Source organism: Pleurodeles waltl, chromosome 3_1, assembly GCF_031143425.1.
Source record: "Pleurodeles waltl isolate 20211129_DDA chromosome 3_1, aPleWal1.hap1.20221129, whole genome shotgun sequence".
Lineage (NCBI taxonomy): Eukaryota > Metazoa > Chordata > Amphibia > Caudata > Salamandridae > Pleurodeles > Pleurodeles waltl.
The window spans coordinates 31,300,521-31,324,991 of record NC_090440.1 but is presented as its reverse complement, the minus strand read 5'-3'; the positions used below and the strand labels follow the sequence as shown (position 1 = coordinate 31,324,991).

The 24,471-nt window shown below is 47.4% G+C and overlaps 1 protein-coding gene across 3 annotated transcripts in view; it reads right to left on the bottom strand.

Annotated features, from left to right (window-relative positions):
• The window catches only part of LOC138283723 (astacin-like metalloendopeptidase), a 167,276-nt gene that overhangs the window by 28,424 nt on the left and 114,381 nt on the right, over positions 1-24,471 (bottom strand). For all 3 annotated transcript variants that reach the window (XM_069221767.1, XM_069221766.1, XM_069221768.1), the window contains exons 8-12: positions 6,054-6,181; positions 3,822-3,937; positions 3,454-3,673; positions 2,045-2,163; positions 1,621-1,846 (exon numbers count right to left, since the gene is read on the bottom strand). In XM_069221767.1, coding sequence (XP_069077868.1) covers positions 1,621-1,846; positions 2,045-2,163; positions 3,454-3,673; positions 3,822-3,937; positions 6,054-6,181 — 809 coding nt within the window. The remainder of the gene's footprint in view (positions 1-1,620; positions 1,847-2,044; positions 2,164-3,453; positions 3,674-3,821; positions 3,938-6,053; positions 6,182-24,471) is intronic.

Sequence of the window (24,471 nt, the reverse complement as noted above, 5' to 3'; positions counted from 1 at the left end):
AACATGTTCATGACAAGGCATCTCCTATCCTACCAAGGCAAAGAATACACCAGCCTCTCCTTCAAGTGAAGTTGTCTCCTTTGGCTACAACCCCAAGACTCTACAAGAGGATGCTGCCACCCACTGCACACTTACTGCCATGGACATGTTTGTGCACACACCAACTCCTAGCACCTTCATCAAGAACTCTGAGGCAGCAGAATTGTGACATGCATTGTATCACATTAACCATCAGGCCGTCTTGTGTTAGCTCTTTTTTTTTGTTATTTAGAAAATGATGAAAGATCACTTTAAGAGAAGTGGAACACCCACCCACTACCTTTACAAACGCCACCACATTGTGTAACCTTTTAGAAACATGGCTGTGCTCAATCAGTTCTTGGTCACTAGGAGGCATATTTACAAGCGGCTCGAGCCACTGTTGCATCACTATTTGTGATGCACCAGTGGCGCAGGCAGCAGACGTATATCTACAAGGCCACGTGAAAAGTACTCTTCATGGCTTTCCATGGCCTTATAGATAAGGAGTAAGGCGATGGAGCGAAAGTTAATGTGTTGCCTTACTCTGTGTTAAAGAGGCATTTCATGGGTGTTGCAGTGGGTGACCCCACGCAACACCCATGAATTGTGACACATTCCAACCTTTACAAGGATTTGTAAACCTGGGAATGTGTCAAAAGCCTATCTCTCCCCAAGGGAGGTGTAACGAGGAGAAATATGTTTATTTCTCCTTGTTTTTTCCTCTTTATAAGTGTGCCTCCATTGACTGTATTTCAGCAGGAAGGTGCCCTGCATTGTAGAAACAATCATTTCTTCAACACAGCGACCCTTTGACCATGGTGCATGGGTTGCAAGGGTGACTGTGTTGGCACATGGTAGCCAATTGTCCACCAGTGCAGTGGAAGAGGACTGTAATGCGACATATCGCATAAATACGGTGCAATTCTGCCATTTTCTTTTGATGCAGGGATGCGCAGCAGAGTGACTTGCAGTGCTGCCCTGCATCAAAAAGTAGTAAATATGTCCCTTTGTCTTTGACAAACAGAAAAAAACATCAGGCAACAATGCAAACACAAAAAAAACATAAAAGAACTTACCTACCACAATGACGCTCTTCAGCTCCTCTCCACTGCAGCAGAGGGTCCCAAACACCTGTGCGACCAAACCAGATGCTGCTCTCTTGCTGCTGGCAGCACGAGAGCAGCATCAGGATTGGCCTGAGCACCCTGAGAGACTGGGAGCCTGTGCTTGCTGTCTCCAACCCGGCAACGCAGCTTTGGTTGGAGATAGTTCAGAGTGCGACTTGGCCGTCCTGAGACGGGTGGCCAAACCCACATGTGCACTGTTAGCAGTGCACACCACTCCTCCTCCGTCCCTATCATTGTGATGGCCCCACCCCCAAGACTCGCCCCACCCCTTAGAACTTGCAAAATAAAATGATAATAAACCTGTTTTATTATTGTTTTATTTGACACCTTTTGAGGCGGATGGCAGGGGGGCGGGGGGCAATGCTCATCTGCCATATCGCAGAAGCCGTCACTGAATATAGTACCAGAAAATAAATAAACCATAACACAACAGAGCCCTGAACAACATGACATGTAGTGGGCGTAACCTTACCAAAGGTGTAGGTAGCCTGAAAACCTCTCTTCTCAACACTGCGATCGCTGTGGAACTGCAGCACCAGTAAGTTCCCACTGGACACCACTGGCGGGACTGGACCAGAGCCACAATATCGGCCAATGAGCGGGGCCCTGTTTGTGGGGCCGTCGAAGATCACAAGGTAGTCTAAACGGCAGTAGGGCAAGTGGGGCTCCAAGTCAAAATCAGTGAATGTGAGTGAAATCTGCAATGGGAGACACAGAGAGAGGTGGACCCTAATTACATTTTCTGTTAAATCTCCATAAAATCACAATGAAATGTTAAAAAAGGGAATTGGAGTCTTATTAAGAAGGCTTGACATGTTCTTGTTGTCTACTATTTGACCAGGCATTATGTAGGGCTTTTTCACTGGACTAACAGAGCGTCTGTAGCTGAGACCCACCTTCTTCCCCTCTGCGGCCCAGATGTAGTACCCACAGTCCACCTTGGCTGGGTAGTTCTGAGGATAGTTTTTTGATGTGATGATTCCCGGTGAGGTCGTGTACGCGTGCGCACAAGCAACTAGAAAGGAAAGAGAGACACAGTGTGAAAGACCTGTTGACACCTATATTCTAGGAGCACCTTCCCAGGTGAAAGCCTTTACTCCCACCTAGAGATGGTGGTTCACCAGTGAGCTATGCTAGGCAGGCATTCAGGCAACCCCCGTGTAAACTTTGTAAGGAGGTAACTACAGCTTGCACTACCCATTGCCCCTGCCACGCTGCTAATAACAGTACAAACACACCTACAGCCATCACACTCCTACTAGTGCAACAATTCAGTCTATCCCAGGCTAACAAAGCTATAAGAATGGCTTGGACGGCATGTATTAGTCATCTTTTATGTACATTGAATCTATAAACTACTGTTGTTGTGCTCATCTCCAAATAAGACAAACAGCGCCACCATTTGGAACACCGTCCTAAGTGCCGGTGCTGAGCACTGGACACCACCCGCTCAAATTAACCACTGGTCCAGTGCCTATTGTTGGACTTTGGGCTGCAGAGACGATAATTGTGCTGCTTAGTTGCAGCAGTGGCAGTCTCAGTCCCCCTTCATAAGTAAATTCACTCCCACATTGCGAGGTAAACTCCAGCATGCATGACCCTGATATACCTTGATGCACAGATTCTCTCAGTTCAGCACCTCCGGTCTTTAGTTCTTTTATCCTCTAATAATACCTCTCTTATGACAGCTGCTTTCAGTCTCAAGCCCCCAGAGGCATTTTTATATTTAAACATTAAGCAAATACTAAAAGGATTCATTGGAACCGTTTTTTACTGTTTTGCACATGGATGCAAATAATATTGCAAATGCCCTCAAGACCAAAGACATTCACTTTGGACTGTGCATAGTGTGCTCATATGATTTACACTCTAGCTTGAAAAAAGAGTGAAACACATGTGTACAGGTAATTGTCTCTGTGGGTGACATGCTGTTACTGTCTGTGCGCGGTTCTTTATGGATACATACCACCAGGAGTAACCCTGTGGTCAGTGCCTGTGGAATGCTATTTGTGCCCATCTCCTTAAAGTACTAATGCTAAAAAGGTATAAACTGCATTTGTGTCCTAGCAGCTAGGTTTAAATGGCCCTGCTTGTGCAGTTCAGAAAAGACCAGTGATGAGAGAATGTTATTATGTTTTTAACTGCCTTGCAGAGTATCACTTTATGATTCAAATCTTTTTATGGCATTTCAGAATGAACAAGCCAGCAAACATTGTGGAGACCATCACTCAAGGAGTGGTAAAGACTAGTGTGCCATTCATCTAGTCATTTATCCAGCGACAGAGATACAAGAAGCAGGACGTACTGTTCTGATGGTGCGCCTTGAAGCCACTGGCTGTGATGGTCCCATTGGTGACGAACCTTAGCAGCATTGCACTCCCTGAAGACACCACTGGGGGAACACTTTCACAGGCCTTGTTCAGTAAGATAGGAGCATCTTTCGTCATCCCATCATAAACTATGATATAGTCTGACTCACAGTTTGGGGAGGACTTGATATCGAAGAAGCTAAACATCAGCAGAATCTGGAAGAAAGCACAAGACAAAAAGCTTGACCACACCGGCATGAGTTTGCAATATCAGAGGCTAAATGAAAGGTGACTACTCTTTAGGCTGATAGGAGCCCACGGGATAGATTTTATTCAGCACTAGCCACTCTCTCTGCAGACCTACCTGGTGGGCACCGGTTTGTATGAGATAAGAGCAGTCGGTGTGGTTTGGATAATAAGATGGGAAATCAGTGGAAGACACAAATCCATAGCCACGTCTGGATACAATGCTGCACAAACCTAAAGGAACAAATAAAAAACAAAAGTGTTTAAGAATCAGGCAGGCTAAGGATTCTTTACAAGAGCAACACCTATTAAAACAACTGTGAGAGAGGATTTCTGCAGGGCTGGGACCTATTCTATCTCATATGGTAGAAAATCCAGATGGTGCACTCAGAGCCCAGCCTGGGATCACATGGTCTCCTTGAGAGATCATAAGGAAGAGACAATTCTGGGATAATAAGTGAGGATGCTGGGAAGACATGAAGGAGTGGATACTGGGACCACATGGAAAGTGGACATTTAGGCCACATGGTTTCCTTCTGGGAGGGCATCCAACAGAGCATTCTGGATTCACATGAAACACAAAATTCTAGGATCTCTTGAAGGACAGGATGCTTGGATAACATTAAGAAGTGAATGGTGGGGATACATGGACGATGCTGGAGTCATCTGGTCTCCTCTGGCAATCATATGTAACAGATTTCTGGGATCACATGAAGAAGAAACTTCTAGTATCACATGGAGGAGAGGATGCTGCGATAACATGTAGAAGTGGATGCATTGACCGTATGGACAAAAGGATGCTGAAGTCACTTGGTTTCTGGCGATCACATGTAACAGAATTCTGGGATCAATGAATCAGATATTTGTATAGCGCAGCTTATCACCCAGGGGGTCTCAATGTGCTGGTGGGGGGATGCTGATCAATCGAGGGGCCAAGTCTTGAGGTCCTTCCTGAAGGAAGCCAGCAAGAGGTGAAGTGGCAGCGTGTTCCAGGATTGCGTGGTGAGGTAGGAGAAGGATATTCCTCCACCTGTGTTCTTCTGGATCCTAGGGTTGGTGGCGAGGGCCAGTTGAGCAGCGCATGTGTCAGGAGTTTGAAAGTGATGCGTTTGTTGACGAGGAGCCAGTGTAGGTCTCTCAGGTGTGCGGAGATGTGGCTTTGGTGGGGGATATCCAGGATGAGTTTGGAAGTGGCATTCTGTATTCTCTGGAGTCTAGTTTGCAGGTTTTTGTTAATGCCGGCATAGAGTGCGTTGCCGTAGTCGAGTTAGCTGCTGACGAGCGCATGGGTGACTGTTCTTCTTGCATCTATGGTGATTCACTTGAAAATATCCGGGGCAGGCGAGTGTGTGGAAGCACAAAGATTAGGCAGCATTGACTTGGCAGGCCATAGACAGTGAGGAGTCGAGAATGATGCCGAGGTTGGGTTTGTGGTCGGTGGGAGATGGGGCAGTTCAGAGGGCAGTGGGCGACCAGGAGTCATTCCAGGTGGTAGGGGTGGAGCCCAGGATGAGGATCTCTGTCTCATCCGAGTTGAGCTTGAGGCAGTTGTCTTTCATCCAGTCAGCGACTGCCACATGCTATAATATAGAACATAACATTCTGGGATCATGAGGAGAGGATGGTGGGATAACATGTAGAAGTGGATGCATGGACCATATGGACAAGAGTATGTTGAGATCACATGAACTCCAGTAGGGATCACATGGAAGAAATAATTTTGGCATTGTGTGAATGAGAAGATGTTGATAGCAGATGAAAAACACAGAGAAGAGATTGCTGGCATAACATGGACAAAATTAAGCTAGGATCAAACAGAGCCCATAGAAGAGTGAATGTTGGGTTCACATGAAGAAGATGCTTGGATTACAAGAAGGAGAGGATGCTGAAATCACATGAGTGACAGGATGCTGTAATCACATGGATGAGAAGATGTTGAGATCAAATGATGTAGAGAAATCTGAAGTCACATGGGGGAGGGCATGCTAAGTTCATGTGACTAACAGGATACTGCAGTCAAATGACGGAAAGGATGCAGAGATCAAATAAATGCAGAGGAGAAAATCTAAGCCACAGGATGCCAGACTCACACAGAGAAGAGGATGCTGAGATCACATGAGCGACAATATACTAGACTGACACAGAGTAGAGGATGCTGAGATCAAAGGATGGAGAGGATACTCAGATCATAAGAACAACAAGATGCTGAGATCAAATGATGAGAAGATGCTGAGATCATACGGAGGAGACCAACTGAAACCAGAAAAAATTACTATGGGCTATTATAGTAACAAATGACTGGTTGTCTAATTGAGAATATTCAAATGCCACTTAGAACTCTGCTGCTTACCACAGTTATACAGCCGATTGATTTTAGCAAGATCCATATTGCTGAGACCAATTGTCTGCCCAATGTCTGCAGCTGGATTTTTGATGGGGATGATTGTCTCCTGTCCAGAGGTGTTAGAATAGGCATATCTGGGGAAAAACAAACATTCAACATAGAGTGGCGGCAATATATTTTCTGTGATTCTTTAGGTAGGGAGCGTCTACAGGCAGTATCTGCAATGGCTACACTTGACACTTTTACACTTTTATGACCAGGTATTTGCTTTGTACTCAGTACTCTCCATTGAAGCCTGGCGTGGCCATTCAGCAACTTCATCTTATTTATTCTTGCCCTAATGCACCATTCCTATAACCACTGAATCACTTTACTCCTGCCTGCCTAGAAAGATCCATCTTAGGGCATAGTTAGCTGCTCAAGGTACTTTACATCGTGACTTTGCACCTACAAACTACAAAACTTCTCTGGGTCCTGGTCACTTGGCAGTCAGTGGTTACTTTGCTGCACTGGTGATGGGTGCTGTCAAAGTCAAAATAAGTTTATTTTGGGCTATCTGACCCATAAAACATAATTCATTCACATTTAGTAATATAAAGTCCATGAACTAAGTGTGGGTGACCTTTGATTTATGATGGCACAATCTCACATAATTTCAGGCATTTTGCATTGCGCTTGTTACACACAATTCCCAAGATTATGCCATTAAACCATGTCACGTGATTGAGATTTCATTTGGGCAAAAATTCTATCAAGAAAGCACAGGAAAAAGGCAAAGGAACAGAACATGAGCAGCAGATGAGCGCTTCATGCTAAATCTTGCACTATTTCTCAAAGCAAAATGTGCCCTTGTGTCCAAAATGGATGCAAGGACGAATGCATTTCCCACTAAAAAGTTGTGGAAAATACCAAATCAGTATTTTGCATAATAATGCCTAATTTTATGAGCATTTCACCTAATTTCAACAAAGCAAATCACAGTGAATTTCACCCAGTGCTAATACTTACTGTTGGACCTGACCCTTTCTGCAGGGTAATACCCAGACGTTTTACCTTTTTCCTCCACTTTTTTGTGAATTCGTTTTTGTTGGTTTTAGGATTCTTGGCCCTTTACCACTGCTGATCAGTGTAAAGTGCTCTTTTTACTCTTCAAATCAAGCTTTTGGGCTCTTTTGCACCAGAACTGTGCTGCTCACATGAAGGATCAGCACAAGCGAGCGCAATTCCATATTTTTGCACAGCAGTGAGGCTCCAGCCTGTCTGTCCATGATGCCCTACAGCTCTTCGCACCCTCAAACAGACTCTTGGCACAATTCTTGAGAAGGTGAAACTTCCGCTGTACATACCTGAAACTGTATCCAACCTGCACTCCATCACGGTTGGCCTTAACTTTTGAATTTAACCCGATCTAGGACGACTCAATATCTCCAGTTGGCACTTTATGCTTCGCAGCACTCTATTGCAGTTACTTATTTGAATTTGTCGTTTTAGTCTTGTTTTACTCTGATAAATATTGTCTATTTTTCTAAACTGGTATGGAGTCTTTTTGTGAGGTTTTCCCTGTGTTACTGTAATTTAAGTGTTGCACAAATACTTTACACATTGCCTCTTAGGTTAAGTCTGACTGCTCTGTGCCAATCTACTAGAGGCTGAGCACAGGTTAATTTAGGGTGTCTATCTGACTTACCCTGACTAGGATTGTGGTCCTGACATGGGAAGGGTGCATACCTCTGCCAACTAGACAGACAATTTCTAACACTGGTGGCAGCCATGAGGATAGGTGTTTGTGCAGTGCCTTACATTAATTTGGTGTACACTACTTGCCATATCTAAGATCAATTTGAATCCATTGCCTCTTATCCTCATTGACAATGTTTCCCTATTCTCTCTGATTGGCACGTTTAATCTTTCAATCTTCCCTGAATGGCATATTTTTTGCATTTTCTCCTAAACCATGTTTGACTGAAGGTCCCATAACTGCCCCTGCACCCGCAACCATGGATTTTGAGTTGTTCAAGTTGGAGAAGTACACAGTGCAACAACTCAAGGATTTTTGCTAGGGGTTTAAGGTCTCTGCCAAAGGCTTCACCGAAAGGGTGGAGCTGCAAACGGCGCTGTGGGCCTGGTGGGAATCTAGAGATGCAGCAACTGAGACCACAGAGGAGGATCATGTAGAAATAGAGAATCTTGATGAGCCGGACCAGGATGCAGTGGAGAATCTAGGGCTGCCTATGGGAGAGGGGGCAACTAGCCTGCAAGAAGAGTTGGTGTCCCCCCCCCACAGGCCAGGAAACAGTCTGTCCTCTAAATGCCAGACCGCAGAGCTGGCTGGAGGACAGGAGGGAGGAGAGGAGATTGGAGGAGCAACTATTGGCCATAGAGGAGAAGAAAATGATGTTGGCTCAGGAACTGAGCTTGTGAAAACTGGACATCAAAGCCAGGAGGGCTGAGTCCAGTTTTGCTGTTGGCAACAATTCTTCTGTGTCCTCTGATAGGAGGGTCCACATACCCAAGGGTCTGGTGTCTGACTTTGTGGTGGGAAATGACATAGACACATGGTTTGAGGGGTTATATGTTGAAACAACGAGTGCTTCAACCACCCATGCCTGAACAACGAGGTCGGAACGACCTCGTTGTTATCACTAATGCCTTTACCACAAATGCCTTAACAATGATTTTTCGTTGTAAAGGCATTCCTGGTAAAGGCATTAGTGATCAGCATGCATGGTTCCAGCATGCGTCCCCCTGGCCCCCCACCCCTAAAAATTACCGCGACCCCCCCACCCCCACAACCACCCCAACCCTCCACCCCAAAAATTACCACAACCCCAACCCCCAACCCACCCCTAAAACCTAAACCCTGAACCCCCCTCCCCGCCCCTTAACCCTAATCACCCCGAGCCCCCCACCCCCAAAAAATAAAAATACCCGAGTCCCCACCCCCTCCCCTAAAACCTAAAGCACCCCAACCCCCAACCCACCCCTAAAACCTAAACCCCGACCCCCCCTTCCTACCCTTAAACCCTAATCACCCCAAGCCTCCCACCCCACCCCTAAAGACTAAAAATACCCCGAGTCCACACCCCTGCCCCTAAACCCTAAAGCACCCCAAACCCCAACCCACCCCTAAAACCTAAACCCCCCTCCCCGCCCCTAAACCCTAATCACCCCGGGACCCCCCACCCCCAAAAAAACAGCCCCAGTCCCAGCCCAACTAACCTCCTCCTTGATCGCATTGACTCCTTTCTACTGTGCCTTAACCACGCATGTACGTGGTTCACACATGCGTGGTTAAGGCCCTAAAACAAGGAAGTTGTGGAAAATGAAAGCGTTGTTTTGCTTTCGTTTTCAACGACTTTGTGGTTCACGATTTGTTGTTCCGGATGTTTCCCGGTATGAGGCCTATGAAATTGCTCTACCGAGGCATAAGGTCCCTGAGGAGAATTGTGGAACTAGTCTGTGGAGGCACATTCCCAGTGAGGGGAGGGATACTCTGCTGGTCCTAGAAGGGAGAGGTAGGATGAGGTATCCCCCTATGAAGAAGGCCGTAATCAGGAAGTTTGGTCTGACCCCAGAGAAGCCCAGATAGAAGTTCAGGGACAGTCAGAAGCTATACCTACAGACCTGGGTGGATGGTGTGCAATCATTTTACAAGGCACTGGATGGTTGGGTGAAGGGCAGTGAGGTAAAGGATTACCAGGGGTTGTACACTTTGGTTGCAACAGAGGACCTGTTCAGTCTTTGCTTTCTAGTTCTGGACCAACACCCTGTTGAAAGTAAGCTCTCTGACCCCAGGGAGCTTGCTAAGGAGGTGGACCGCTAGGTCAGCACCAGGGTCCACAAGAAGGTACCTGGGTGTGGCCACAAGAAGTGTGGTTCAGGTTCCCCCCAGCAGAGTGAGGGGAGGTCAAGAGAAAACCAGACAAGTCCCAGGGTAAGAGCAAAAGAAAGGGTTCCCATCTCTCTTCTGAGAAGAAGGAGGGAGGTTCTGGTGGGCCGAGGCCAAGGGTACCCCTTTTCTAATCCCACGGCTTTGATTGGTCTCAGCTAGGACACAAGCAGGGGGACTCTGTCTTTCCAAAGAAACTACCCGCTGGTGGGAACCCTACAGGAGTGGCCAATGTGGCTTCAGGGGTAAGTGGCCCACACAGGCAGCTCAAAGACCATACCATGATCCCCCTTATTTGACAGGTAGACTCAGAAGGTGAGTTGTGAATGGGGTCTTAGTCACTCCTCTGAGGGACACCAGGGCTAGCCATACCATGATGGAGGAAAGACTAGTATACCCAAAGCAGTACACCGACCAGGGGTGTAGGGTGACACCAGCCATGGGCAGGACTTCTTCCGCCCTATGGCCCTGATATCCCTGGACTGGGTTGGGGAGGTGTTGGAAATGGCTCTCTCTTCAAAGTCACCACCAAACATATTGCCTTCCTCTTCTTACATTTTGCTGGATTTTTGCCTGTTGGGCTTAGGACTCTGTGCACTTTACCACTACTAACCAGTGCTAAAGTGCTTGTGCTCACTCCCCTAAACATGGTTTGATTGGCATAAACCTGATTGGCATTCTTAATTTACATGTAAGTGCCTTGTAGAGTGGTATACTATATACCCAGTGCCTGTAAATTAAATGCTACCGGTGGGCCGGTAGCTCTTCCTGTACCACCCACTTTAGTATTTCTTTAAAACATGTCCCAGGCCTGCCATTGCAGCCTGAAGGCAGTGTCCCACTGCCATGTAAACATGTCACTTAAACTCTCCTTTTATTACATATAAGTCACCCAAAGGTAGGCCCTAGGTAGCCTATAGGGAAGGGTGCTGTGTAATTAAAAGGTAAGACATGTACTTTTTAGTTTTACATGCCCTAGTAGTGAAAAACTCCCAAATTCCTTTTCTCACTACTGTGAGGCCTATCTCACCCATAGGATAACATTGAGGAATCCTTATTCAAATTAATAAATTGTAGTTCTTGAACTAAAGGTGGTGGATATATCATGTGTGGTATCTTTCAACATGCAATGATAAGCCCTCTATAACATTAGTCAGATTTATCCTTCCAAGTTTGAAAATACCACTTTGAGAAAATTAGCATTTTCCTTCCCTTAGCCCTCTGTGCCTGCACCCTGCCTTAGGTCACATGACTGGGTGTAACAGTTGTGACTTTGGGAATACATCCCAGACAGTCACAAAATACTGGGATTAGCAGAGCCTGAATGTGCCATTAACTGACTTGATGGGGTGTCAGAGCTAAACACAGTCCCACATACACATGAATAGGCTGGACTCTGCCACCACACAATAGGCTTAATAGCCCTGTATTTTCAGTGCAGCCAGCTAGAAGCCAGGGTAAGGGAGGCAGGAAACTCCTGGAACTTCAGAAAACCCTTCTGGAAACGTCTCCCAACTTCTAGGAGCAGGGCACCGGGGTATAAAAATAGGGCTCTCAGACCCACTGTTCAGTTTACTACTGGACCTGAGGAAGGACTCAGAGGACTACCTGCTACAGTGACCTTCCACACACTCTACCAGACTGCTGCTGTACTTGGAAGGACTGCATTGTTGTCTGGAGCCAGTTTTGAACCTTCAGATGCCAGCCTTGCTGTGGAGCCCTACATCTTTACCTGCAACCAGGGCTATAGAGGTGACTCCAATGGCTAGTTTAGCTGCCCCCCTGTTCAGAGTCACAGGAACATAACAGGCTCCCACCATTTGAAACCCACACCTGGACCCAGCTTGAGTGAGTCTTTTACCCCATGAGGTCTCTATCCACTCCTGGATCCTTGGATGTAGAGCTAAAAGTTCCCAGGTGACCATTTTTTTTAACCTGATGACTTGCTATTTTGAACCTAAAACTTCAAAAAATCATACCTCTGGTTCTACCAATTGAAGCTTGATGGTTTGGGTGTCAAACAAGTTATTAAAGTGTTTTCTGTTGTTCTAAATTGGTTGAGGACTTTTATTGTGTTGAGTTTTTACCGTATTGATGTTTGAGTACTGCATAAATACTTCACACATTGTCTGACTGCTTTTTATGCAAGCTACCCAGGGTTAAGTAAAGGTTAAATTAGTGATTTTTTTGTGTTTTACCCTGCAAGGGAATGTGGCTTTTGCTTAACTAGGGTTTACACCCCATTCAACCAGCAATTCAATTTCTCACAGGAGGTGACCCGAGAAGTGTCATAGTTAGTACCTAGGGGCCAGATGTATCAAGAAGGCCTTTTGCAAGTCGGAAATAGCGATTTTTAAGAAATCACTATTTCTGATTCGCAAAATGAAATGTATCACATTTGCGAATCGGTAATAGCGATTGCTTAAAAATCGCAAATGCTATTACCGAATCGCAAATTGCGATACCAGCCCCATTCGCACCTATAAGCCTGTAGGGCCATATATGCTAATTTTTTGCATTTCCAAAATTGCGATTTCTTAACTAGAAATCGCAATTTTGGAAATGCAAAACCCCAGGGTGCTGAGGGCCTAAGGCCCCCTCTGCTGCACCCCAAAATAATTTTTTAGGACATGTAAGGTGCACACATGCCAAAAGGACATGTGTGCTTTACATGTACATTTTAAAAATGCATTTTAAATTCATTTTTTAAATTTGCACATGGTTACCACCAGGTTAAACTTGATGGTAAGTAGCGATTCCTAAACGCCCAATTCGCATTTAAGAATTGCTTCTTACATGTGCTAAGAAATCGCAAATAAGGAATCCTTATTTGTGATTTCTTATTTAGAGAGTCGCAATTTGCGACTCTCTAAACAAGGTCACAATTTTAAGGAATCGCTATTTTAGCGATTCCTTAAAATTGCGTTCAGAATGTCTTTCATACATTCTGAAATGGCTTTCTGCATGCACTAACGGGCATTCGCGATGTTTGCGAATGCAAAAAGCTTTCATACATCTGTCCCTAGATGCCTATAGACTGTCTTCTGGGGAATGAGTTGCCCCGGTGACATGGTAACTGGGTGGGGCAGCTGCCACAAGCGCCCTGATTATTCATTTTTTGGGGGGTACTACTCCCAAGTAGAGGATACAGTACCCCAGAGGGAGGAGTGGGGTGAGGGAGAGCCCACCCCTGTCTCCTGTTCAGCTTCTGGGTGCATACCCTAGGCTAGGTAGCCAGTTTTAGATACTACCCATGAACTGGCAGGAGGTAGAGTAGAAATAGAATTCAAGGCATCTGGGGTTACTGCCCCCCACTCTGAGAAACCACAGAGGTCAAAGACTCTGGGACCTGGTTGTTTACAGTGACAGCTGTCAGTACCCATGTTGGTTGTTGTCCTTGTGGACAGAGTTTTCCCTCGGCTGGGGACAGAAGTCAGATCCTCAGGGTTGAATGGGCCACATCTGTTTGTTGACCATGGTGGGACTGTCTGCCTACTGGGATGCACCTGTGAGCAGTTTCAAGTTAGGTGCTGCACAGATGGAGTCCACAGAAGAAGGATTCCCTATGGGTTATTTTAGTGGCTCAAGAGAGTATAGACAGAGGGCTCCACCTGGATTCAGGCAGGTGTAGAACTGACAAATGCCCCTGTAATAATGGGCCATTGTGTATGTTCTATCGCCCTAAGCAGGGAAGCCCATCAAGGTATTGGTTATTCTACCCTAGCTTTAGGCTGGAGGGGAGTTATGTTGGACCTGGCCCTTTCTGCAGGGTCATCCCCAGACTTTTTGCCTTTTCCCTCTGCTTTTTTCTGAATCCGTTTTTGTTGACTTTAGAGTTCTGGGCAATTTACCACTGCTGGCCAGTGCTAAAGGGCAGATGCTCTGTACTCTTAACTTTGTAATATTTGATTTACTTGTAAATCCCTAGTAAAGCACACCATATGTGCCCAGAGCCTATACATTAAGGCCCTGAAATATACCTTTTCACGCAAAACTGGACTAATGCAGTTTTGCATGAAAAAGTATACCACCAGCAAGCGCCATCCCAAGACGCCAACCGAGCGTCATATTTATGATATGACGGTAGCTGGTGGTAAGGCCCGGCTAGCGTAATAAAAAAGGGTGCCAGTCAGATGGGGGTGGTGTAGGGGGAACAGAAGGTTGTGAGTCAAAGGATGACTCTAGTATGGGCAGAGGCATAAATATGCCTCTAACCAGACTAGTGTCATCCTTTGACTTACAACCTCCATGGACATGGCTCCTGCCTTGGTAAAGACAGGAGTCATGCCCACCACCCCAATGGCCATGCCCAGGGACATGAGTCCCCTGGGCAGGGGCATTGGACCCAGTGCCATGTAGGGCAGGGGCCAAGTTAGGCCCCCCCATGGCACTTCTTATAAAAAATAAATATACTTACCTTACTTGCCAGAGGATGGGGTCCGCCATCCTCTGGCATCCCTTTGGAGTGGGTGTGGGTGTCCCTGGTGCTAGGGAAGGGCACCTGTGGGCACATTCCACGGTGTCTGAATATGGAATTAGGCTCACTGGTCCCCTAACGCCTGCCCTGACCCAGGCATTAAATAATGGTGCTAAGCAAGCTTAGCGCCATTATTTAAGGCCCCCTTCCCCCGTGCTTGATTTTAGCTCAGGGGATACATATGGCGCTAAGGCCATATCATCATTTTTTAGCCTGGGAGCGCCTACCTTGCATCTCATTGACGCAAGGTAGTTTCCCGCAGGCAAAAAATGACTTTAACTCCAAAACTTTGTCTCTAGACGGGTCTAGCACCAAAGTATACAATTGGAGTTAGGTTTGCCCTGAATTTGCATCAAACAAAATAACACAAATTCGGCGCAAATGGGGTATAAAATTATGACCCTAAATGCTCCTAGTGGGCCTGCAGCACTGATTAGGCCACCTACTACAATAGCCCTGGAAACATGTCTCAAGCCTGCCACTGCAGAGCGTGTGTGCAGTTTTAAACTTTAAACTGCCATTTCACCCTGGCAAGTGTACTCACTTGCCAAGTCCAAACCTTCCTTTTTAATACATGTAAGTTATCCCTAAGGTAGGTCCTAGTTAGTCCAAGGTCAGGGCGAAAGCCATTTAAAGAGTTGGACAAGTACTTTAAAGTTTAACATGTCATGTTGTGAAAAACTATCAAATTCGTTTTTTACTATTGCAAGGCCTAACTCTCCCATTGGGGAAACATTGGGATTGTTTTAAAACATCTTTTAAGTATCATGTCCAATTGTGACAAAATAGAAATGTGGAGTTTGGTGTCTCGGGACTCTCAATTTAAAATCGCAACTTATGGTGAAGTCAGAGCTTCAATTGTAAGTCTGAAAATGGCACTTTTAGAAAGGTGGCATTTTCTTACTTTAACTCTTCTGTGCCTCTGCTTGTCTCTGAATACACATCTGGGGCAGATGACAGCTGGATTTTGTGCATTCCCTCTAGATAGTTACACACAAAAAGAGCTGGGATGTGACATTTTCACCCTGATGTCTCATCACCAGGCTAATGAGTCTTCCTGGGCTAAATGGGAGGGAGGAGCTGACACTTGCGCCTGAATATTGCTGTTTCCCACCTCACACAAAGGGGTGTATATCCCCCTGTAGAGTGTCTTATGCACTTCAAAGACCTCTCTATGAAGTCTCCCCCATTTCAAAGGCTGAACTGGGTACAAGTACTGGACCCCAAACCCTACCAAATCAGAACTCTTCTGGAATCAAGGACATTCTACAAGGAAGAAGGACTGCTGTGCTCCCAGGAGGGGCTGCCACTCTGCTAACTGAACTGTCACTTTGCTACATGCTTTGGTGTGTTGTTTGCCTGCTGCCTGATGCTTCTTGCCTGGAATGAGAAGGACTGGACCTGGTCTCTACATCCTTGAACCCAAGTTTTCCAAGGGCGTACTGGCTTGCCTCCTGTTCTTCTGAAGTCTCAGGGACACCAAAGACTTCCAAAAAACCTACTACAGCTCCTGAACCCGACTTCAACCAGCTCCTGACCTCCAAGAGGCATCTTTCCAGTCCTGGGCCCTTGGAAGTGGTCATTCTGGTCTTTTTGCTCTTCAAATCAAGCTTTCGGGCTCACCAGAACCGTGCTGCTCAGACAAAGGATCAGCACAAGTGGACACTATTTTATGTGTTCCCACAGCAGCATTGCCACACACAACTGAGAGGCTCCAGTCCGTCTGTCTGTCTGTCCGCAAGCAGACTCTTGGTTCAACTTTGGGAAGGTAATACTTCAGAGGGACTTACTTTGGACTGTACCCGACCTGTGCTCCATCGCGGTTGGCCTGAACCTTTGAATTTAACCCAATCTAGTGCAAGGTATCCCCGGTTGGTGCTTTATGCTTCTAAGCACTATATTGCAGTTTAATCTTTAAAAACAAATAACTTGAGTTCTTCTTATTTGGAATAGTGTCATTTTTGTCTTGTGTCACACAGATACATTTTCTCTCTTTCCCTAAACTGGTGTGGAGTCTTTTTGTGGTCATTGTGTTGCTGTAATTTAAGGGTTGTACAAATACTTTGCACATTGCCTCTTAAGTTTAGCTTGATTGCTCTGTGCTAAGTTACCAGAGGGTGAGCACAAGTTAATGTACATTGTGTAGCTGACTTACCATGACTAGGATTGTAGTTCCTAATTGGACAGGTGCATGCATCTGCCAACTAGATACCTAATTTCTAACAAATACATTAAGAACAGGGCTACAGCTGGTGATGTGCTAAGTGCATTGATAGGCATAAGATGTAGAGCAGAAGAACCATTCACTGTGCAAATTAAAATATTTAGATCTCACCGGTATGTGTCAGCCTTGTCTTCAGGGCATGCACATCTCAGGGTTAGCTAGGTAATTATTGTAAAAGGTACTGTCACAGTCCATGGAACTGCAGAAGCCAAATCAGAATGCCAGCTACCTACAATGATAAGGATCTCATCTTTAGGCGTAATATTCAGTGGGAAACAAGGGTCAAACAATGGCAGCTACACATTGAGGTTAGTGTGGGGATAGAAAGATAGATTGCCAGAACAGTGTGTGTGAGAAGTCTTTGTACGTGCCACTGTACATAGTCTTTATTACAAGTTCAGCACCCTAAAGGAGGATAAAGGTGCCTGTGGTGTTATGGACCCCAACAGGTCAGGAGAGATGGTGGTATCAACACACAATTGATCAGTGGTGGAAGACAAGTCAGAGCTGTCTCAATTGACCTACGGTGGTGTGAGAGTACATGTCCATGTTGAATGAGCTTTGCCATGAGAGTGCATGCCCATGCTGAATGGGCTGCGCCATGAGAGTACCTGCCCATGTTGAATGGGATTTGCAATGAGAATGCAGGCCCATGCTGAATGGGCTGTGCCATGAGAGTGCATGCCCATGCTGAATGGGCTGTGACATGAGAGTGCATGCCCATGCTGAACGGGCTGTGCCATGAGAGTGCATGCCCTTGCAGAATGGGCTGTGCCAAAGGGTAGCGGTCACAGATAAAGGAGGCGATCAAGGTTGAGCTTTCCTCAAGGAAGGTCGTACACAAGAAAGAGACACAGATTTAGTCATCGCAGTGCAGATGCCAACTCAAATGACAACTTTGGTTTAGGCAACAGAAGGCTCATGGATGTGAAATGCCACCACACAGGGTGCCACACATGGGCTACCGTCTGTAGAACAAAACCGTGAGGTGTCTTTAAGAGCCTAGAACACTCTGGACTTGTGCCTGTTGTTTGTAGGATTCGCAAGAGTGAGAGGCCACCTCGGTATGTGTCTCTCAACAAGGCAAAAGTTGGATTGGAGATGTAAAATGCAGCAGCTCACAGCGATCAGCTCATGAGATGTCTCTTGCAGGGTCACATGCTGGCCTTATCAAATGGATACTTGAATTTCAGATACTTCAGGTTGGATTGGGTCGTCCACACCTTTTCCGCTCTTGGCCACACTTAGCAGCACTAAACTTTTTGCGGCACTGCAGCATGTACCCAAATGATCTTGAGCTGTAGTAATGCAAGGTTCAAAAGGTTGCATCCCTTGTATTCAGCATATCTCTTCTCCGCAGTCCTAGGGATTTGTCTTAAAGTAAGATAGGTAGTTTCTAGTCCTTTCTCCTCACGTGTGCAGGACTTCAGCAAATCAAAAGTATAAGGAAGAGGGTCACATTTCTCTGAAGTTCTAGGGTAACTAGGAATCTCAAAATGGCCAAACAAATTTAAATTTGCCCTAAATCTTCGGTGGAAAGTAATACTTTCCAAAAGTATTTCTCTTTCAGGTTGCCACATCTCAATGACAACCATTTGGGAGGGAAACCACCACCTAGCTGCTTGTCTGTTCAAGGTAAGGTTTCTGCTCTCAGCACAAAGCACAGTATGTAGCAAGTGGGCATCAGCCAAGCCCTTCTGTGATATGTGCCACTGACTGGGTCACCTAACCAATGTGTTTGGCTTTGTGCTGTTTTCTCTCTGGTAACAAACTAACCCAGTTGTAGGAAGCTGGCTCTGTATATACTATATCAAAATGAGATATAGGGCCTCATTCCGACCCTGGCGGTCCAAGACCGCCAGGGCCGCAGGCAACGGAAGCACCGCCAACAGGCTGGCGGTGCTTCAGTGCCCATTCTGAGCGCGGCAGTAAAGCCGCGGTCAGAAAAGGGGATCCGGCGGTTTCCTGCTGGATTTCCCCTGGCTGGGCTGAACCTCCATGGCGGTGCTGCAAGCAGCGCCGCCATGGGGATTCCGACCCCCTTCCCGCCAGCCTGTTTCTGGCGGTTTTGACCGCCAGGAACAGGATGGCGGGAACGGGTGTCGTGGGGCCCCTGGGGGCCCCTGCACTGCCCATGCCACTGGCCCCAGCATGATTTTCACTGTCTGCATAGCAGACAGTGAAAATCGCGACGGGTGCAACTGCATCCGTCGCACCCCTGCAACACCGCCGGCTCCATTCGGAGCCGGCTTCTGTGTTGCAGGGCCTTTCCCGCTGGGCCGGCAGGCGCTCCCTTGGCGGGCGCCCGCCGGCCCAGCGGGAAAGTCAGAATGGCCTCCGCGGTCTTCTGACCGCGGAGCGGCCATTTGGCAGTTCCCGCCAGGCGGGCGGCGTCCGCCGCCCGCCCGGGTCAGAATGACCCCCATAGTGTGCCCAGAATCCAGGGGTTCCCCAAGAGGCTTGACAGAGGCAATAATAGATAATACTAATGCTCTATTTGTGGTAGTGTGGTTGAGCAGTTAGGCTTATCAGAGAGAAGTGTTAAGCATTTGTTGTACACACACAAGCAATAATTGAAAACACACACTCAATGACTTAACTCCAGGCCAATAGGTTTTTATAAAGAAAAATATTATTGTGTTCTTTTATTTCTAGAACCAAAAGATTCATTTAGCATCAAATGAAAAGTACTTTGGATAGTAATACTTAAGAGTTTGAATAAAATCAATATTGTACACAGTTTTCTTTAAAATGGCAAAAAGCTATGTTAAAAGTAGACACTGCAATGTTCACAGTTCCTGGGGGAGGTAAGTAAAGTACAGTTTCTGAGGTAAGTACCGCACTTACGGGTTCAGTCTCTGGGCATAGGTAGCCAACCGTTGGGGGTTCAAGATAACCCCAAACAACCAGCAACACAAGGCCGGTCAGGTGGAGAGGTCAAACAAGAGCCAAAATAATGTGGCCCCTATGGAGACAGGGGTTCTGGTCTGCTTGCAGGTAAGTAACCGCGTTGTCGGAGGGCAGACCGGGGGGTTTGGAGGAGTACTGGAGGGGCCCCAAGTAGGCACAAAACCACACCCTCAGCGGCACGGGGGCGGCCGGGTGCAGTGTGCAAACAGGGCACCCGGTTCTCAATAGAACTCTATGGAGGGACCCGGGGATCACTTAGGCTCTGCAGGCAGGGCACAGGGGGGCCTCTCAGGCAAGCTACCAACTGGGCAAGGGTGAGGGCTGCCTGCTGGTCGTTGCTGCACTGGTGGTCGGTTTCTCTTGGGCCTGGGGGCTGCGGGTGCAGTGCTTCTCTAGGCATGGGATATCTTCATCCTGAGCAGTCACGGTCAGGGGGGTCCTCGAGTTTCCCTCTGCAGGCGTCATCTTGGGGGTGCAGAGAGATCAGTCCAGGGTGGACACATTGTAGGAGTCACCTGAGGGTCCCCTCTGAATAGTTGGTTTCTCTGAACACGGGCCGGGGGCATCGGGTGCAGAGTAGTTGGACTCACGCTTCTGGAGGTGAGAATCCCTTTAAAGTTGGTTTCTTGGTCTTCTTTTTGGACAGGTCCTCTGTCCACAGGAGTTTCTTGGTCCTCGGTGATGCAGGCAGTCCCCTGAAGGCTTGTCAGGGGTCGCTGGTCCTGCAGAATGCGTTGCTTCTTTTCTTGCAGCTTTTCGAAGTAGGAGACGGGTCAGTAGGGCAATGACCGAGTCAGATGGTGTCTCCTTCTCTTCTCTGCAGGGTTTTCAGCTCAGCAGTCCTTCTTCTTTCTTGAGGTGATCAGGAATCTGATGATCTGGGTTTAGGGTCGCCCCTAAATATTAAATTTAGGGGTGTGTTAGGGTCAGGGGGCAGTAGCCAATGGCTACTGTCCCTGAGGGTGGCTTCACCCTCTTTGTGCCCACACCCTTTGTGGAGGAGGGCACATCACTTACCCTATTGGTCCTACTCCTCCAAAGCAAGATGGAGGATTTCTCAAGGGGGGCGTCACCTCAGCTCTGGTCACCTTAGGGGTGGACCTGGCTGGAGGGGTGACTCCTCCTTGTTTTTCTCATTATCCCTCTGGACTTGCCACCAAAAGTCGGGGCTCATCCGGGGGCTGGCATCTCTACTGGTCTGAGTGCCCTGGGGACATTGTAACACCAGGCCTGAGCCTTTGAGGCTCACCGCCGGTGTTACAGTTCCTGCGGGGGAGAGGTGCGAAGCACCTCCACCCAGTGCAGGCTTTGTTTCTGGCCCCAGAGAGCAATAAGACTCTCACCCAGGGGGTCAGAAACTCGTCTCTCAGTGGCAGACTGGCACAGACCAGTCAGTCCTGCACTGAAGGTTTGGGTACAATACAGGGGGCATCTCTAAGATGCCCTCTGTGTGCATTTTTTTAATAAATCTAACACTAGCATCAGTGTAGGTTTATTATTCTGAGAAGTTTGATACCAAACTTCACAGTATTCAGGATAGCCATTATGGAACTGTACAGTTCGTTTTGACAAACTCCCAGACCATATACTTAATATGGCCACACTGTACTTACAATGTCTAAGAACTGACTTAGACACTGTCGGGCACATTGCTCATTCAGCTATGCCCTCACCTGTGGTATAGTGCACCCTGCCTTAGGGCTTTAAGGCCTGTTAGAGGGGTGACTTATCTATGCCACAGGTAGTGTTTTGTGTGCATGGCACCCTGAGGGGGATGCCATACGGACTTTGCTTTTTTCTTACCACCAACACACACAATCTGCAATGGCGGTGTGCATGTGTTAGGAGTGGGGTCCCTTAGGATGGCACAACACATGCTGCAGCCCTTAGGGACCTTCCCTGGCCACAGGGACCTTGGTACCACTGGTACCTTTTACAAGGGACTTATCTGTGTGCCAGGGGTGTGGCAATTGGGGAAACAATGGAACATTTTTAGTGAAACAACACTGGTGCAGGGGCCTGTCTAGCAGGGTCCTAGCACACTCTCAGTCAAGTCAACATCAATATCAGGCAGAAATTGGGGGGGTAACTGCAACAAGGAGCCATTTTCCTACACAGTTGAACACATTTTGAAATTCTGTTTAGGCACAGAAAGCCTGCTCTGGGTTGTCTACTGGAAGCCTTATGGTGCACATGGTTTTAAAGCACTTTTAAAAGGATGTCGGAAGTATCAGTGTGGGGGGGAAACGTGCTGGAAAATGGGAGGTAGCAACATACAAGTTACTTACCTTCATTAACGATATATCTGGTAGAGACATTTCGTAGTTGCAGATTCCTTATCTTAGAATTTCCCCAGGCGTCAGACTGGATCTGGAGATTTTTTCCAGCAGTACCCCAGCGCGCCGTTAGGTGGTGTCGGTTGACTCAGCGGGTGTTGTTGGCGCCGTGGTCGCCATGATGATGTCGGGGTCGTATATAGACGCCACCCCAGCATGCTGACATCAGCTTCTTTTAACGACTTTCCACGCGGACCCATGAGGAACACTGAGCATGCTGCACCAAAACTAGGGCCCTTAGGGGAAGTACCTGTCTCTAGAAATCAGTTCACAGTGCTGGGAGGAAGGGTGGGTCGGTAAGGAATCTGCAACTAGAATATGTCTCTACCAGATATATCATTAGCGAAGGTAAGTAACTTGTACATCTGATAGAGACTCCTAGTTGCAGATTCCTTACCTTAGAATAGATACTAAGATCACATCAAAAAGTCCTGCGGGACCGAACGGCCAAAGTAGCCGCCCCTGCGGATCTGACTGTCCAGGCAGTAATGCTTGGTGAATGTATGCAAAGACGCCCATGTGGCGGACTGGCAGATATCCAGGACTGGAACTCTGCGTGCTAACCCTGTGGTAGCAGCAGTTGCTCTGTTTGAATGACCGCGCAAACCCTCAGGGGGTTGCTTTTTCACCAAAGCGTAGCACATATTGATGCAGAGGACTACCCATCACGAGATGGTCCTCTTTTGCACCACCTTCCCTTTCTTCGCACCCACATATCCCACAAAGAGTTGATCGTCCACCCAGAAATCTTTGGTACGATCTAAGTAGAACGCCAATGCTCCTTTTGGATCCAGACGGTGGAGTCTCTCCTCTGCATGAGAGGGATGTGGGGGTGCGTAAAAAGTAGGCAAGGTGCTAGACTGGCCTACGTGAAAGGGCGATACCACTTTGGGAAGGAAGGAAGTCCTGGTACGAAGCACCACTTTGTCACGATGCACTGCTAGGAATGGTGGCTTCGAAGAAAGAGCCTGAAGCTCACTTACTCTGCGAGCAGAGGTGATGGCAATCCAAAAAGCTGTTTTAAAGGTTAAGACAGTTGTGCAGCAGCTCAAAAGGAGCGCACATGAAGTATGTGAGGACCAAGTTCAAATCCCACTGGGGCATGATGAATGGGACTGGAGGAAACATATGAGTGAGGCTTTTAAGAAACCTCCCAACAATGTGAGATTTGAAAAGAGAAAGTTGGTCTAGTAGCCGTAAGAAGGCAGACAAATATCCCTTGTGGGTGCCCAGAGCAGAGCAGGTCTGAGAGAGGTGCAGAGAGGGGATCAACAGATTTGTTGATACACCATGCCACAAATTTCTTCCAACAACAGGCCTATACCGTTTTGGTGGAGGGATGCCTGGCTGTCAAGATGACATTACAGACTTCAGGAGGAAGGTCAAAAGCTGTCAACTCTTGCCGCTCAATCTCCACGCAAGTCGGCAGAGACTGGACAGGTTTGGTGAATAACCATCCCCTGCTGCTGCGACAGAAGATCCTCCCGAAGGAGCAGTCTGATTGGAGGATCGATGGCCATGCTCCAGAGCTCGGGATACCAGACTCTTTGTGCCCAGTCTTGAGCCGCCAAGATTACTTGGGCCCAGTCTTGCATGATCTTCTTCAGAACTTTGGGCAGAAGTGGTATTGGTGGGAAGGCGTACAGGAGGCCTGAGTTCCACTTGTGATGAAAAGCGTTGCAGAGTGAGTGCTGCCTTGGAAACGTGTTCTCTGAGGTGAACAGATCTAACCAATGCTCTCCCTGCTGCTGAAAGAGACCTTGCGTCACCTCCGGATGGAGACGCCATTCGTGATTGACTACGCATCGACAGCTGAGTTCGTCTGCTCTGACATTTAGAGAGCCCACCAGATGTTCAACCAGCAGGGAAATGCCCCGGCGTTCCAGCCATGTCCAAATTCGAAGAGCCTCTTGACAAAGGGTCCACGACCCCACTCCGCCCTGCTTGTTGCAATACCACATGGCGATGGTATTGTTGGTGAACACCTGCACCACTTTCCCTTTGAGAGAGGGAAGGAATGCTTTCAATGCAAGCTGGATTGCCCAGAGCTCCAATAGGTTGATGTGGAGCCCGAATACCGCCAGAGACCAGAGGCCTCTGATCTCCGCCTCTCCCATGTGGCCACCCCATCCCAGGATTGATGCATCTGTCACTACTGTGAGATCTGGTTGGGAAAGGGAGAGGGATCTGCCATTGATCCAATCCAGATTCGACAACCACCACTGCAAGTCTTTTGCAGTTCCCTCCAAGATCTGAACCATGCTGGAGAGATTTGCCTGATGCTGCGCCCACTGGAACTTCAGGCCCCACTGCAGAGCCCACATATGCAATCTGGCGTGTTGGACCAGCAGGATTCAGGAGGCCATGAGGCCCAGCAGCCTCAAAGTCATTCTCACCAAAATCCAGGATAAAGTCTGAAACATCCTGGACTCGCTTTTCGGGAGGATAAGCCCGAAACTGCACTGTGTCCAGAACAGCTCTAATGAAAGGGAGCATCTGAGAGGGAGTCAGGTCTGACTTTTGCACGTTGACAGTGAACCCCAGCGAAAGCAGGAGGTTCACCATAGTCTGGAGGTGGGAGATGACTT